The sequence below is a fragment of the Corylus avellana genome, chromosome 4 (genome assembly GCF_965113065.1).
Source record: "Corylus avellana chromosome 4, dhCorAvel1.hap1.2, whole genome shotgun sequence".
In the NCBI taxonomy this organism is placed as follows: domain Eukaryota; kingdom Viridiplantae; phylum Streptophyta; class Magnoliopsida; order Fagales; family Betulaceae; genus Corylus; species Corylus avellana.
In genome coordinates, this window is record NC_142493.1 from 3730736 (window position 1) to 3747541 (window position 16806).

At 34.8% G+C, this 16806-nt stretch overlaps 2 protein-coding genes across 2 annotated transcripts; one reads left to right on the forward strand and one right to left on the reverse strand.

The window, feature by feature from the left end:
* Window positions 1-764: 764 nt before the first annotated feature.
* On the reverse strand, window positions 765-5799 carry CLPR1 (CLP protease proteolytic subunit 1). Its single transcript, XM_059592606.2, has 9 exons — window positions 5525-5799; window positions 4259-4374; window positions 3880-4083; window positions 3686-3790; window positions 3487-3549; window positions 3179-3290; window positions 1522-1583; window positions 1273-1455; window positions 765-1184 (listed from the first exon to the last, which is right to left on the reverse strand). Exons 1-9 carry the CDS (start codon window positions 5772-5774, stop codon window positions 1098-1100), a joined length of 1182 nt encoding a protein of 393 aa, XP_059448589.2. The 5' UTR covers window positions 5775-5799; the 3' UTR covers window positions 765-1097.
* A 9172-nt stretch (window positions 5800-14971) lies between these two features.
* On the forward strand, window positions 14972-16036 carry LOC132178803 (zinc finger protein ZAT10). The gene has a single exon (XM_059591358.2). The coding sequence runs from the start codon at window positions 15247-15249 to the stop codon at window positions 15994-15996; it is 750 nt and encodes a 249-aa protein (XP_059447341.2). The 5' UTR covers window positions 14972-15246; the 3' UTR covers window positions 15997-16036.
* The last annotated feature ends 770 nt before the right edge of the window (window positions 16037-16806 follow it).

Below are 16806 nucleotides of genomic sequence, written 5' to 3' on the forward strand. Positions count from 1 at the left end.
CTGGAGGAAATTCCACTATTGTCATATCTTAGTTTGGAGCAATTATAGAAGTTACTCTTATGTTCTTTTAAAAATGAGGTAGTTTTTAAATTTACAATTTGGTAATAATTCAATAGTAATCAATTACCAGCGGAATGGTGATTTTATAAGTTACAAGAAAACCTTTAGAGGAAAAACGAGGAAAAAGCTTGGTATGAATGAGAATGGTGAAATAGCGTGGTGATAAATTTTATACAAAAGTCAGAGGTATAAACATCATGTAATGTTTAAAATTTGACAGAGAAGTCTACATTGAAAGCACTTGAAAGTTCAAGAATCCAAAGTGAGATTTAAAAGTTTAGGGAAAAATTTGTCAAATCACATGAAAATTCAGAGAGCTAAACTAAAGTTTCCCCTCCTTTTTTTTTTTTTTCTTTTTTAACTACCAACTTGTAAATACACCATACATCCGATTATCTATTATTTTTCTATACCATTTAAATATTAACACTTTTCTAAAGAATGTATTATGTTATGTTAGTCTTCGTTGTAAGAAGTTTTATTTCATTGTTTTAATATAAGTTGAACTTGATGCACATTATAACTTGCTCACACATTTTGTTGGCATAATGCAACAAAAGAATGAAGGAACAGTTAAAATCACAATAAGATAGTTGCAGCAACCACAACATTCGACAAGAAATCAATTGAGTAAGTTTTACAAATATTGACGTTTTAATCCATTATTTAATAACCAAAAATGGAAGAAAAAAAATCAAAAAATCAAAAAATTTATGTCCAAGACTATTTGAGAATAACACTTCAAAATGTAGCAACTGCAAATGTAACTAAAAATAGGTAGCATATATACAACAACAACAACAAAAAGGAACCAAAACTCAATCTTCATATCTTTTTGGTCGGAAAAGTGATTAAACATTATACATCCTCCAAGAAACCCACGTACGTATACAGCACTTAGAGAAAAGAGTAGTGAAGAAGTGGCTTGTGGTGGTACCATTAAGTCGCAGGAGTTCAGCTGAAGCCCCAACGATTTGGATAAACCCCATCCATCAACTTTTCCTTTCTATGTTTATGGTTTGCTACTGCTATTTTGATTACCTAAATCCGGAGGGAGCTGCTTGGGGACCAGCTCCTGCTCCTCTTCTTGTAGCCTTTGATTGAGCAAGCATCTCATCATAATTCTGTGCAGAGAAATTATAATTAGAACTAACAAGGAGGATGAATGAGTGTTTAGAGAAAAACAGAAACGAAGAGCAATGGAAACATTACCCTCTTCTCAAAGGCAGAATCTCTCGAGTCGATTATCTTGTCCGCAATGCCGTAATCTATGGCTTCCAGTGCTTGGAAATATTTAGGTCGTTGGATGTCTTTGGCAATTTCTTCCTTGGGTTTCCCAATTCCTTTTGCTAATAGTTCAATGTAGTACTCTGTATTTGCATCCAGCTCTTTGGCCTGAAAGAAGCTTGTCAATGAAGCTGAGAGAGAGAGAGAGAGAGAGAGAGAGAAGAGTGCAAGTACCTTAATCCACATATCTATTACAGCACCACTTGATCTGTTGACTTTCGGCAGATATAATTTTGCTGCAACAAAAAGAAAGAGAGAGAGAGAGAGAGGAACAATCAAATTAAAGAAGACAATGGAGCTTAAATGCATATATAATGCAGGCACATATACCAACTATAAGGTCCAACTGTTTTACATATACCAGTCGATCAGCAGGCGGTAAAGGTGAAAATGAAAAACTAGACAAGTCGTAGGTAAGACGCAATTAGTTCTAATCTCATTATGGATTTTGAAAGAAAAAAAAAAATTGAAAACAGTCAAGTGATATTCTAGGTGAAATAAGATTGGAAAGGCCTCAAACACATGGGAAATGGATATGGAGAAAGTCGACAAAAGGAACACACTCAAATAATCAAAAAAACCTACCAAGGAAGGGAGATGAACACAGACAAACCTAGTACGCCACTCAGACAATGACAGCAAATATAAAGACTTTTAGCACAAGAGTAGATAACTCAATGCAATTAAACATGCAGTTATCCATCTCTCTCCATATTGTCCACATAAGGCAAAGGAAGGTCACTTTCCAAATAACACTACTTTTACAGCTTCGAAAGAGACCTTTTCAAGCAAAGGATAGTTCTAGATTTTTTTTCTTCTTATTCTAAAGTTGTGTATTCCTAAGGCTGCAAGGACAGCAACCTTCTAAGAGCCTTCCATGTGTATATACTTGCAGACCATTGGCTTTGAGATAAAATCCTTCTAGGTGAGTATGTTATGTAAGCTTCATAATTTGCTGCATGGACTATGCAAAGATTTTTTCTTAAAAGAAAAAGAAGCCAGATATTTTTGCTTCAAATTTCGTCTTAGGTATTTCTGTTTGCTTAAATACCCTTCTTTCCTCCCAGACACAATGTAAAATCAGCTCAATGAAATTTTCAACCACAATCAAATTCCATTCATGTTGCAAAAATGTAATGGACTTTCTACTGACAAACTCGTGATCTGAAATAGAGACCAAAGATAAAAGCTGGCCCACCAAATTCAAAAGTGAAGATTAGGGGGTATAATTTGCTTTGGACTGGGAAAGTTAAAATATGAACCTATCGACGAAAAACACAAATGACACAAATGATAAGCATCCCTTTGAGTTTTTTTTTTTTCCTTAAAAAAAAATAAAAAATAAATAATATGATTTTAACCAAAAACCCTACCCCAACCCCACACCATTCCTTGCCATCCTTTGTGGGAGTCGCATATTAAATTATAATCATAGTTGGCTGTCAATGGCTTTCTGGTAGCTTAACATACTGCTTCAAATTCCTATATATATCGATAGAACAGTAGGACTGCTGTAACCAAGAAAGACCCCTTCTACTACATTGAAACCAGAGATTCTAGATTGAGGTTTGTCCAACCATAGCAAGGCAAACAGACTTTTAACAGAAAAATTGTCTCATTTGTAAATTGTAAAAGATAGGGTTTGAAAATTGTGAAATGGATCAGTTTTCGGCTTCAGTTAAAGTCAATTATTAAGTTATGTGTTTGTTGATCATGAATACAGCAAAGGAATGCAGAAATGGCATTCTCCTTATAGCTTAAAGGGTGCAGAACAAATGTGCAGAAAGTAGTCATTCTAATCTTTTGAACTTTTGAGAGAAGTAAATCATACTGGAGCAATTTGGCTGTACAGCACGATAACCCTTTGCTCCAAGTGCTAGAAGCATCGCTGCTTGACCATATGCCATGCCGCAGTTTACAGTATAGACATCTGATTTGACATACTTCAAGCAGATGGAGAAATGCATGCACAGGTAAAGTAGGTAGGTTAAACAACTAATATAAAATGATAAGCTAACCAAAATACATATGAAGAAAATTGAGCTATTTCCACGGGCCTTTCTTGAGCTCCATTATTCTCTGTTTCACAATTAATACAGATGCAAATAATACCACATAAGAGTTGATGATAATACTTACAGACATCATGTCAGCTATTGCATATGCCTCAGTTTCTGATCCAACAGTCTCCATCTTCTCATTCTAAATGAAATTAACAGAGATGAAATGAAGTAAGTACACAAGCTTGAACAATAAAATATAATTCTGAGAAGTATAATTTTCCCAATCAGAATTTTCATATGGAGGAAAATAAAAAACAACAAATTCCAATGCTAACCTGTGTTCCAGGTGAATTTATGTACAAATAGATAGGCTTTGAAGGATTATCATAATCCAACCACATAAACTGTGCAACAAGGAGCTCAGTTACTGCTGGTACGATCTGCATCAAGCACACATGAAAATATCAAGATGGCTCAGATCAAAAGAATAGAACATGCCATCATAATTAGATATAGTATAGTGGCTCACCGGCATGCCCAAATAGATTATCCGAGCATCTAAGAGCAACGAAGGCAAATCAGGAGGAGCAGTTCTAGGTCTTCCATATCCTCTGGCTCCTCCACGATACATACTTACACTCATACTATATTTTGGAGCACTCTTTTCACCCGTGCCGGATAGACTCCACATCCCTCCATGGTCCAAATAGTTCTTGGCAGACGAGATGCTATCCTGTCAATAGTTGTAAAAGATAAGAACTCCTGGGAATAACTGACTTTGCTGCAATAAAATTTATGTTCTACTGGGAATCCACTTCCAACAAGCATAATATGTAATGGATTTTCTTCATTATTATATCATACGCCAATCAGATGACATAAAGGAGTAAGCAAGAAGTGAGAAGAACCTCTGTAACTCTTTCAGACTGCCTTCGGACGGGATTATCTTCTGTCATGAACATGTCCATTTGAGAAGCATTAAGGCCATAAAGAGATTGGGGTGCATTCTTGTAATTGTTCATCACTACCAAAGAAAAAATGAGGTAAAGGTAAGTAGCAATTTCAATTGTTTTTTTTTTTTTCCCTTAGGTGTGACTTTCATTTAAAGAGCTTTTCAGCAAGTACAGTCCCTTCTCCAAAGTAAGCAATACACCCAAAACAAACATGGGCTAGACATGATATGAACAAGCTAACACAAACAAGATGAGAACATGGCAAGAAAAGAAAAATAATCATGTAAGCATACTTTTAGTAGCTCTTTCTACCACTCCATGAATCACCTAGAGTCGTATTTTAATAGAACCAGATCAGTAACTATGCATTCTCCAACTGCTTGTGATTCCAAGTTGTTCTCCCCAAATAGTCTGCTGTCATAATGTAACCGCTACTCATAAAGCGACTAAACATTTCTAACAAAGGCATGAAACATATGAACTTGGGTTGTTGCACCTTGGAAACTCAAACTGAAAGAACAATCTATATTTTTGGTTCCAGTTCAACTATAAGTAGGCTGATATTTTAGCTAGCCGCCTTTCTTTACAACTAATAATAAGTCCAAATCATAGTCATTAACATCAATGGTTAGTGGCAGAGTGACACAATTATGAAGGAACAATCATAGTAATTCTGGATTAGGACCATATAAATTTTCCTTCAACTGTAAAGATGGGTAACTAATACCTAATTATATTTCAAAATATAACATACTCCACTATTTACAAAGCCTTCCATTCTAATTATCAGCTCTCCAAATTTAACTTTTAAATTATTAAAAAGAACAAAAAAAAAAACCTGAATAGGTAATGCAACGATCCTATCTACATGTAACAGATGCATATTTTGTTACCTATACCAGATACCATCGCAAAGAAAACTAACCCCTCTATTAGGTTGGTGAGAAAGCCCAGGAAAAAAAATTGAGGAAAAAAAAAACCCGTAAGTTTAGCTCTTGGAAACATCATTGGTTTATTAGTTTCCAATAAAACTCACCTAAAACAAAGCCATGTAATTGAATTTTACTTAACCCATTTCGTAGTTTCACATCTCAAGCAAAGAACCCACGAAATATCTTCGATTAAGATGAATTTAATTAATCCCAAAACAAAGAATAAAACTGAAATGAAGAGTGGCAAATTATATAGGAAAGATGGTGACTTAGAGAGAGAGAGACTAACATCCATCTTTGAGATTTTCTTCCCTGAACTGCTTGGGAATATGGTCCAAGGACTTGGCAAGCGGGGACCTGAAGCACCTTCGAGCTGTGCTCTTTCTTGAGTGAGCGATAGAAGCAGAAAAGAGCTTGGTGCCGTGGAGGAAAGGGGACTTTTGGAGCCCAAGAGAGGTACCCACTTGCCCAAATCCTCGAGGGTCCTCGATGGTGGGGGACGGTGGAGCTGAAAGCGGGGAGAGAAGCGAGGTGGCCATAGAGAGAGAGAGAGAGAGAGAGAGAGAGAGAGAGAGAGAGATGCCAGAAGTTTGAGGTTTTTCTGTGCAAAGATGTGTGGATGGGTGTGTTTCTGTGTCATAGAGACAGTGAATAGCCCATGGGTTAATGGGCTTGAGTGTTCCAAATGTTTTTTTTTTTCTCTGAAACCTTGAGTGCATAATAGATGTTTGAGTTAAGCCCCGGTTAGATGACAATGGGGCCAAATCTAGCATGGCCAAGCCTTCATAGAATTCATTCAACAATCAGCCCAAGCTTGGGACAAATTACACCACTTGGGCCAACTCAATTCTTTGGAGGCCAGTGACACAATATCGATGAAAAATATTAATAAAATTTGATTGGTAAATTTAATTATTTAGTGACTAACATAATAAATATCACGTAAACTGTCATGTTAATTTGTAAGGGATTTTGTAGTAAAAAATTGTGGTAACACTAACAAAACTTTATAAGGAATCTATATGATGGCATTTACTAATAAACAAATTAAGTGAAAGAGAGCATCACAGAGACAGAGCATAACAGAGTAGGGGGAGGGAGTTACGACTCCCTCCTCCCCACCCCTTTTCTCATTCCCCTTCCCCCTCATTTTTAACGTCTCCACCATAGATTGATCAAGGCATGTATGTCAATGGTCCTCAGAGTGTTTTTTAACGGCGCGAAGCTGGCTGACGGTAGCGCGTGGAACGTGTGAGGGTGTGTTGAGTTTTTGTTATTGTATTTCAGTTGATTTTAAATAAAAATGCATTCTCTCTAAATGTGTTTTTAGTAGCGATCTATGGGATAAAATTTTATTTGTTTTCTTAGGTTTTATTTTCACGAATTTTTAAAAATAACGGAATTAGTTTCTGGTCAGTCTTTTGTTTTCTTATGGTTCTTTTTCTGAGAGTAAACCATAGACCGATTACAAAGAAGTTATTAAGCATAAAGAAGAATTGTCATAAGCGAAGGCAGTGGCGGAGCCATACGTTTCAGAATGTAGGGGTCGTAAAAAAAAAAAATTCGCATCCTAAATTTTTTTTTTTTTTGCGTCCTAAAATTTTTTTTCACACTGAAAATTTAGTAATTCGCACAATATATACATCACAAAAAAATATCTATAAAAGTTCATAAATATGTACTCAAATTGATATATTAGAAATATAACATGTTGACACTATATCAAAAAGACAAAAATACAAAAAAGTGTCTAGAATTGCACTTTAGGGTCTTTTAGAAGTACAAAATCATCAAATATCAAATCTAAATCGAAGCTCTCAGCAATTTTCCTTACAATATAAAGAACTAAACTATTTGCAAGAAAATCATCCTCCATTTTATTGCGTAGTCATATTTTAACAATTTTCATTACTAAAAATGCTCGTTTGGTAGTTGCTGTAAACACTGGAATAGTCAAAATAAGACAAATCAATCTATCAATAAGATAGTATGTCTTTGATTTTTCTGTCTTTGCCAATCCTTGGCATAATTCTACAATAGAAGACAAATTTTGTAATATCGGATCGGGCCATTTGTAAACTAAATTCATTTTGTAAACTAAATTTGTGCTCCTGAAAGTTCATTTTGTAAACTATATATATATATATATATATATATATATATATATATATATGGAGGGGCCAGTTGCAGCGCATTGGACCCTATTTAGAAAAAAAACAAATGAACTTTCAAGAGAATGGAGGGGCCCTATTTAGAAGAACAAAAAAAAAAAAAAAAAAACTCAATAAATTAATGCTGATCGACAGCCTAGTGCTGAAAGTGTGAATGTTTTTTCAAAAAAACCCTTTTTTTTTCTCAATAAATTAATGCTCATCTTTAATTTTTTTTTTTTTTCAAAAAAAACTTCTTGGGGGCCACGGCCACCTCTGGCCGACATGTGGCTCCGCCACTGAGCGAAGGGGATTGCGATTAATAAAGCACTAGTAACGGAGATAAAAATGCCAGGGAATTAAGGACCTGGCAGCGGATAGAAATGTGATTCACTATAATTTGCTGTAGATCTGAAACTGATTGAGATAATGACTTTTCATAGATATTATCTTATATCATAGATAATATTTGAGTTTTAAATATTCCAAATTATATCTTTGACATTGTATGGAGCATTTTGCCTAATTTAATTATTATATCAATGAAGAAATAATTCCTTTAAAAAAAAAAATCATAAATTGATATGACTATTGTATTATTATACAAATTTACCTTTATTCCCCTTCCCCGCATTGAAATAGAAAGGAAAAGAAAAAAAAATACAAATTTACCTTTTGCAAATTTGGTTATAAAATGCCAATTAATATATACCATATATTATACTAAATACCATCATAAATAATTATGTCAGTCTCTACCAATTGAGTAATTCTAAAGAGAAATGATTAGTGTTATAAATTTATCATTAGATTTGTAAATTTATGTAGATCTCACATAAGTCTCACATAAGTCAATGGTGAACCCACAAATATAATGATTAATCTATTGAATTTGTAGGAGAATTATTAAAAGAAAACGCTAGGTGTGCTTCTAGTGTTCTCTTGATGTCCGCCAAACTGTGATGTGACTTTTAAAAATATCGTTGAATTTGAGATTATCATTAATTTTAAAAGTTACGTCACAATTGAGAGGACACCAGGAGAACACTAGAAGAACACCTATCGTTTCTCTTAAAAAAAATATATATGAAAATTTTTTTTGCACCAATCATTTATCAATTCTAATTACTGTACTTTTTGTTTTCTTTTTCAATAAAAAACCAAAATTTAGGAAAAACCAATGGAAAACGTCTATGAATAGTCTTAACACCATCACCATCCACCCATCAAATGTGAAATTCAACTTTATATATATATATTTTTCTTCAAGATGTCATAATTGCAATTACTTAGTAGAGAGAGAATCTAAACTTCTAGAGATTGACAAAAAGGTTTATTCAGTTGAAGGTTCCCCATTTGGTTAACCAAAAAAAACTATAATATAAGTGATTATGTGAGGCATGACTTCATCAGCAGCCTTGCTTGTGCCGTCTTTCACTAAATGTTACTTTCACCAAGTTTCTTTTGATGTTTCCATTTGATTTTTCAAGCAATTCATGTTTAATTTTTTTAAATAAATGATGAGTTAATAAGTTAATATAGTATCAGTCTATCATAGCATAAGTCTCAGTTTAAACCTTGTTTGTCTTTGTTATTTATCTCTTAATTTTAATTAAATATTTCACTTGTTGAGCTTTACTTATTAAAAAAAATTTGAATACACATATTAAAAAAAATGGAAAATAACTTTTTTAGTACTTGAGTTTTGAAGTTTTTTAATTTTTTCTCCTAGGTTTTAAAACATGACAAATTAGTACATCAGATTTTAGAAAAGACCGAATCATCACTTTCAGTTTGAAAAATTCTATGGGGGTGGCCAATCCATCCCAGGAGGTGGCCAGCCACCCCCAGTTTGACCTTCAGCCACCCCCAAGGCCGGTATGGGGGTGGCCGAGCCACCTCTTGGTTCAGCCATTCCCATAGAATTTTTTAAACTGGAGGTGGTGGTGATTCGATCTTTTTCAAAATTTAAGGTACTAATTTTATCATGTTTTAAAATCTAGAGAGAAAAATTAAAAAATCTCAAAACTCAGGTACCAAAAAAGTTATTAACTCATAAAAAAATTAAAATATAAATAAATAATTAAATTAATTTGATGCTTTTGAAGAAGTAATTAACAATGGATTAAAATGAAGTGATTATGCGAGACGTCACACGTGACATCAGCTAGCTTTGCTTTGTTTGCGCCGTGTGCCAAACTTTGACGCCACAATAAAGAGTTAACGTGAACCACATTGCCACAAAGCCACGTCTTGATCATTTCTTTACAGCCATCCCATTGGCTGAAACACCGCAAGTCCAGTGACGTGTCCATTGTCCATTGGCTTCCCAGAATAGAAAGCTGCATGACATGAGTCAAGAATCAAGATGAATTATTACGACCTTTTTGTTTTCATCCAAAATGAAAATCCCAATCTTTATCTGAAACAGCATGGCTTCAGAGGATCGATGACGTCTTCTGCATAGAAGGATGAGTTGTTCATTTGGGACGCACAATCAAGCATTCAAACGAATACCTCTTAGCGGAGGTTGTTGTCTTTACTGTTTGGAACTCTTAATTGAGTCTTTTTATTATTTGTCAATCACTTTGTAGGGCTCTATGAAAAGTTCAATTTATTTATGGTCCTTCTCATCATGAATAAAACCATTGCTTATATTTTGTTACTGTTATTATTATTGTCTATGCATTATATTTTATCATTTGGGTTTGTTGTAAGGGTGTCCACTCTTTTGTTGTTGTTCGATCTCATATAACCTATTCTCCATTATTTGATTAAAAATGTATATATATATATATATAAAAAAAAAAAAAAAAAAAAAAGAGATCCGAAATTCTTTTCAACTATAATGGTAACATGATTGTCTCAATTAATTATTGGATCAATCATTGTTAAAATAAATAAAGTTAACAATTGGTTGTGATTGTCACATTAATATTGTGGAATCTCATGATACTGATGTGTCTATTACAATCAAGACTGATTTATATAGTCTAACACTCATACTTCGACACAACTCAAACTGACACGCGACATAATTGTAGGCAATTTTTGACATTACTCGCAAACTTGACATAAATTCAGTACAAAATTAGATAGTTAGAATTGAGATGTTTAACTCATTTAATTAAACAAGTCAGATTATGATTGCCCTATATAATCTTATATACACATTTCGACACACCAACACAAATTGTCACCTTTAATCACAACCAACTCTTGAATCGGTCCTAGTTAAAATAAAACTTGTTTCTTTAGAATTAGAACACGTGTCTTATAACAAGACACGAGAGATACGTATTTCAATTGAAATTGAACTCTAGCAAAACCCGTGACAACCCAATTAGCAACCTAACTTTTGGGATCAGCCCATGGTATGTTTGATTAAACCCTCAATGTTAAGCTAATTATTGATGTTATATTTTAGGATTTGGGTAAGAAAACAAGAATAAGAATTTCTGTCCACCCAGACCCACTAGAGTCTAGCTAGAGAGAGCTATCGCAAGTGAGAGTGATCCTCGGACTTCAGCTGTGTGGGAAGTAATACGTGGCAAAGAACAACGTCAGCAGTGGCCACTTGGCAGCATTAAAGAGACTCCCAACAGATTGGACGGCATAAATTGCTTGTCGGTTATGCCAAACATGTGAAAGTATCCGAAAAGAGACCTACTTATTTGCCAAGTGTCTTCGTCGAAACGCTGCCGCGTTGCTTGCCGTGGCGCCAGACGGTTGGACATTACCGTTGGCGTCGGTGAAACTTGCGTGTGGGTTAGTAACTTAGTGTAGTGTCCAAGTACACTCTCCCCCGATGCCTTTTTTAACCTTTTTCCTTTTCAACAAGCCTCCTCCCTTTTCTTTCTTTAAAACATTTTTTTTTTTTTCTTCTTAAAATATAAATATTAATAAATTGAGTAATACTATATAATACATCTTTATCTACTCTTATTTTATTGGCTAATGTAACAATGTTCATCAATTATTGAATCAGTTAGATTTATTGCATACTACATTAACCAAATAAGATGTTAAACTAATGATTATATAATTAAATATATCTCTTATTATCAGTTTAAGTTTTTTAAGATAACTGGTAATTTAACATGGTATCAGAACCAAATGTCTTGAGTTCGAACCTTGACTCCATCAAATCACCCTCTATTTAAATTAAATATTCCACATGTTGGGCCTCACCTATTAAAAAATAGTTTAAACTCACACGTGAAGGGGAGTGTTAAAGTAATGATTATGTGATTAAATATATCTTTTCTTATCAGCTTAAACTTTTGAGATAATTGGTAATTTAACATAAGATGAACGTATAGTATATAACATTTCTCTAACAAACAACTTAATCATAAAACATTCTTAAAAATACGAAAAACAACTTTCATTTATGGTCTCTCATGTTTGATATGCATTTGTTTCTGTCTCTCTTTTTCGGTGTCCCAACGGATATAGTGCTATTGGTAAAAAAAAAAAAAAAAAAAAATTATATGGCGTTTTTTGCTTTTTGATTATGTGACATAAAAATTAAAATAATTTTTAATGATTTTGAGATTAAATTACTTATTCCAAAATTCATCTAGAAAAAAGTGCTTCTCCTCTCATCATTAGCCAAAGAAAATGTGAGTAAAATGTAATAAAATAAAAGTAAGAAAACGGTAGATAAAAAGTAAAACAAATAATTAATATGTCTTTGTAAATAAATAATTAATATGTCTTTGTTGCATAAACCTACTCAACAACATATAATTATATAATTAAGCTTATGGAAAATTATTTGATGAATTGACTTAACAATATAGGAAATTAAGAGATCTCTCTACTTTTGATGAAAATAGAGTTGAAGTAGTCCTAACTCGTACAACAAGAAAAGTATAAATCCACGATCCCTTGCCAGAATTGCCATCTCATTCAATGTATCAAGGAAGCACGAGGGGCCTGTTTTTTCTGGAAAACAACGACGATTAGTCATAGGAATAATAATAACACGTGGCTTATAATCGAAGTTTCCCCCCAAGTCTAGCTGTCTTTCTTGCCACAAAGCCCACCAACGAAGAACTACCGAAATACAACCTCAATTTCAAACCCAATATTAAGAAAATGAAAATTGGAAATTAGTTTTTTAACGTGTAGTACACAAGTAAAATGCTACTATTCTTTATAATATTCCCCGTAGTGGAAATGTTTATAACCAAATTGACTAGTTGCTATAAAGGAGGAGGAATATATATATATAACTCCAAGTTATCACAATTTTGCTAATATATATTTTTCTAAAAAGAAAAATTCATAGAATTAGGCAAGAATATAAATATTTATTATTTTCTTCACGAGTGTTGTTAGGAGTATTACAAATTTTATTATACTTACAACGCAAGTCACTAAACAATTAAGCAAATATAACCACTTAATTGAGGAGACTCGAGCGGTCTTAAGTTGTCTTCAATAGTGAAAGGTCACTCATGTTAGGCAAGCTGCCAATAGGGCGGCGCATCCGCTTGAAAAGGAAGCACTCTCTCTTTGCAAGAAACAAATTTTTTTAGAGGAACTTCTATATTATATTGTTGATTCTATCTAAATTTGTAAGAAAAACTTTAATCCCCAAATATTTTCCTTTTTGAGATGGATGGTTAACAATATTTTTGAAGAAATTCAAATGTCATATATCAGATCACAGAAATAGCAGTTTGCTCTTTCAAAATTATATCACGGATACAATCCACGGTTTTCCCCAACCAATCCTTATCCATGAAAGACTGTTTTGCCACATTTGATAGCAAAAGGGCCGCACCATTAACATTTCTATGAACAAAATTAAATTTTCACCTTCTAAAAGACTGCAATACATTCTGCATATCCGCAATTACATGTTCAAATCTTGTCATGTTAATCTCTGTTGAACATATTGTCTTTGTCACAACTTGGGCGTCACCCTCAAAGATGAAATTTTGGGGAAGGAAATGATTTTATAAAAGAGAGACTAGATCTGGTAGTAGCTAATTCGGAGTTGTTTACAACTTACATGTCATGTAGAATTAATGAGAATATTTCTCTTACCTATATATATTTTCTTTAAATGTTTAGGCTGTTTAGCTTCTCTAGATCTCGTTAAAGGTCTATTTGAATTTTAGTATGTTTTTATTGTTGATTTGTGAAATTAATTTAAAGAAATAAAAAAATAAATGGTGCGAGGTACGTGGGAAAAGCTCTTACAATTATGGGTTCATACACTTTCATTATGCATTGTGTACGAACATGTCGAATTGTTTTTTATATTTGGACGTAATTTAAAATATGAGTTTCATGTTCCTCTAATATATATATATATATATCATAGGGATATTTTATTTACTCTTCAGTGGGCAGAGGTTCATCCAAGTCAACTCTAGTATTAGTGAACATTTAATATTTAATAGGATTATAATCAAAATCAGATAAGGTAGATAAAGCCTTTTAATTGCAAGCAAATCCTTTAGATCTTGGGATATCTTGCACATTTTAAAGAAGCGTGTCCAAATCATGTAATTTAATTGAAAATTGCTTGGGATTCTAAAATTTTTTACTAAAAAGATGTGGCAATTTATAATTGATCATAAGCCAAATTAAAAATAAATAAATAAATAAAATAAGGGTTAATTTTTACTGCCACGTTGTCCCGTTGTTTGATAATCAAATAAAAAATTTACTAAATATCATTATTAGTCACTTGCAAACTCAAATTCTTTAAGGGGTTCATTTGGTTAGGCATCTTGCTTTTTTAGAATAAAAAAGTAATACTTAGTTTGGTAATGCTATTTAGAACAGCTGTTTGCATTTTTATTTTTATATTATATTACAATAAATAAATAAATAAAACCCTAACATTTTGAGATATTTACCTTTTGTTACCAACCCATACTTATAAAAGTACAACCATGTCCGTTGACTCTATCAAAATTGAGTAATGTTAGGATTCATTTTTTTATTATTTTTTTATTCTCTTAAAGTTGACGTGGCTTTCAAAATCACTATTAGATCAAAGTTCAAGTATGATTTATCTAAAATTTAATGATGATTTTAAAAACCACATCAACTTTAGGAAGATAAAAAGATCGTCCTTAGCATTACTCATCAAAATTATCCAATGGATTTTCTTTAAAATGTTTAAAACAAACAAACAAAGTCTTTTCAATGAAAAAAAAAAAAAAACCTTGAAATTTTATCATTTTTTTCTAATGCTTTAAAATGTGATAAAAAGCATATATATCCTTGTGAAAGTACTACCCCTAATAGACAACCAAATGATTTTTTTGGTTTATATCACCTCAAAATACTTGTTTAAATAAAATTAAAAAAAATAAATAAATAGAAAAGGTAGGATAATGATAAAAGGACAAAATAGGGTAAGTGAGAAAATACTTGGCAGTTGTGTCTCGTACTTGGTGGAAAATGTATCCCTTCCCCACAATTTCTAGCAATCTTCCAACCTGTTATTTGGAAGCGAAAGCGTGCTTTACACGCCATGTGACCCAGAGTCGGTCCACCCCCCCCCCCCCCTCTCTCTTTATTTATTTATGTATATATATTGCCGAGTATGTGTCTGTGGGTTAATTGGAGCAGGCGTAGCAAATTGTTTTGACTTGGAAGAAGTCCGCTCGAAGCTCAGTCGCCACCCCACCACCACTCACACTCTCCCCCCATCTTCCTCTCTCTTGTTATAGTTGACCGACTTCACTGCCCCACCAAACCCATTACCCATACGCCCTCCTATATAAACTAACTCCCTTCTCTTCTTCTACACATTCAGTCATTCACACACACACTCTTTTCTTTCTCTCTATTTCTCTTGTTCTCCAAGAAAAAAAACCCACTGACCGAGATGGCCTTGGAAGCTCTGAATTCTCCCACCGCCGCCACTCCTTTCAACTACGAAGAAGAAATGGAGCGCCAGTACGCCGAGCCATGGGCGAAGAGGAAGCGCTCCAAACGACCCCGTGTCGAGAACCCACCTACCGAGGAAGAGTACCTTGCCCTCTGCCTCATCATGCTTGCCCGCGGCGGCCGCGGCTCTGCCCCCGCTGAAACCGCATCTCAAATATCGTCTTCACAAGCTGCGCCGCCGCAGCCACCGACCTTGAAGCTCTCCTACAAGTGCACGGTCTGCAACAAAGCCTTCCCTTCCTACCAGGCCCTCGGCGGCCACAAGGCCAGTCACCGCAAGTCCGCCGCCGCCTTCTCCGAGAACACCGCTTCCGCCGCCACCGACAACAACAACAACCCATCGACTTCATCCGGAGCCGGCGCCGGCGCCGTCGGCACGAGCGGTAGGACCCACGAGTGTACCATCTGTCACAAGACGTTCCCGACCGGGCAGGCCTTGGGGGGTCACAAGCGCTGCCACTACGACGGCGGGAATAATAGCAATACCAACAGTGGCGTGACCTTCTCGGAGGGTGGTGGCTCGAGCCACAGCCAGAGCCACCGTGGGTTCGACCTGAACCTGCCGGCCTTGCCGGAGTTCTTGTCCGACAGGAAAATTCATCGGCTTTCGGTAGTGGATCAAGAGGTGGAGTCTCCTCTGCCAACAAAGAAGCCCCGTTTGTTCTCGACGGATTCCTCGCAAGATTGATGACCCGACCCGAATCACGAAAGCTTTCAATGATTTTTTTCTTTTCTTTTATTAAAAAAATAGTTAAGATTGTTTTTGTTTTAGGCTCTGATTCGATGAATATTGTTTCTGTACAGTGAATTTGTTCATTGTTTGTGGAACTCTTTCAATCTCTCAGTCTGATATTATTATTATTATTATTTATTATCATTTATTCATTCATTTATTCCCAAATATATACAATAATTGCATGTAATTGAGTTCTTTATTTATTTGTTAATTTGTCGGCTTGAAAATTGAAATGGTTGAATTTTGGAACACGCTATATATTGTGTAATTCTGGCCGTGTCAACGTGGCAACTGGCATTAGAGCTGACCGACCGACCTACGGACTGGAGTGTAGTTGGATGAAGTCAAGGTGAGTGACTCAGTAGGGTGCGTTGCCGCGTGAAGAGCAGGCAAAACCAGGGGCTCTCGCGGTGGCGGCGGTGGTGGTCTGGTCTCTGTGTCTTTTGAGTCTTATCAAACACGAACCAGGCCATGTTAGGGTGATGGGTTCGAACCACTAACTGGCCTCCCATGTGGTTCATGCCTTTAATGCACATGTTCACAATCATTATACCCTCTCTTTCTCTTTTGATGCCAGACCATTCTCTAATTCCAACTCACCCTCCATATAATCAAACAATGCCCGTCATATTACCATTTTAGGCACTTATGCGCTGACCTCAGCATTCAAGAAAGAAAATAAATATTTACACACTTTCACCCGTTCCGTGCCACTCTAACTGATACGCGGGGTGGTTAGAAACATCTGATCCGGTGGCTGCA

What these genes read in the sequence shown, in the direction of transcription:
- LOC132178803 (XM_059591358.2), top strand. Translation starts at nt 15,247, where the DNA reads ATGGCCTTGGAAGCTCTGAATTCTCCCACCGCCGCCACTCCTTTCAAC.
- CLPR1 (XM_059592606.2), bottom strand. Translation starts at nt 5,774, where the DNA reads ATGGCCACCTCGCTTCTCTCCCCGCTTTCAGCTCCACCGTCCCCCACC. An exon ending in TGTACAGCCAAATTGCTCCA is followed by an intron (nt 1,584 to 3,178) that starts GTATGATTTACT and finishes TTTTTGTTGCAG; the next exon opens with CAAAATTATATCTGCCGAAA. An exon ending in TAATAGATATGTGGATTAAG is followed by an intron (nt 1,456 to 1,521) that starts GTACTTGCACTC and finishes AGCTTCTTTCAG; the next exon opens with GCCAAAGAGCTGGATGCAAA.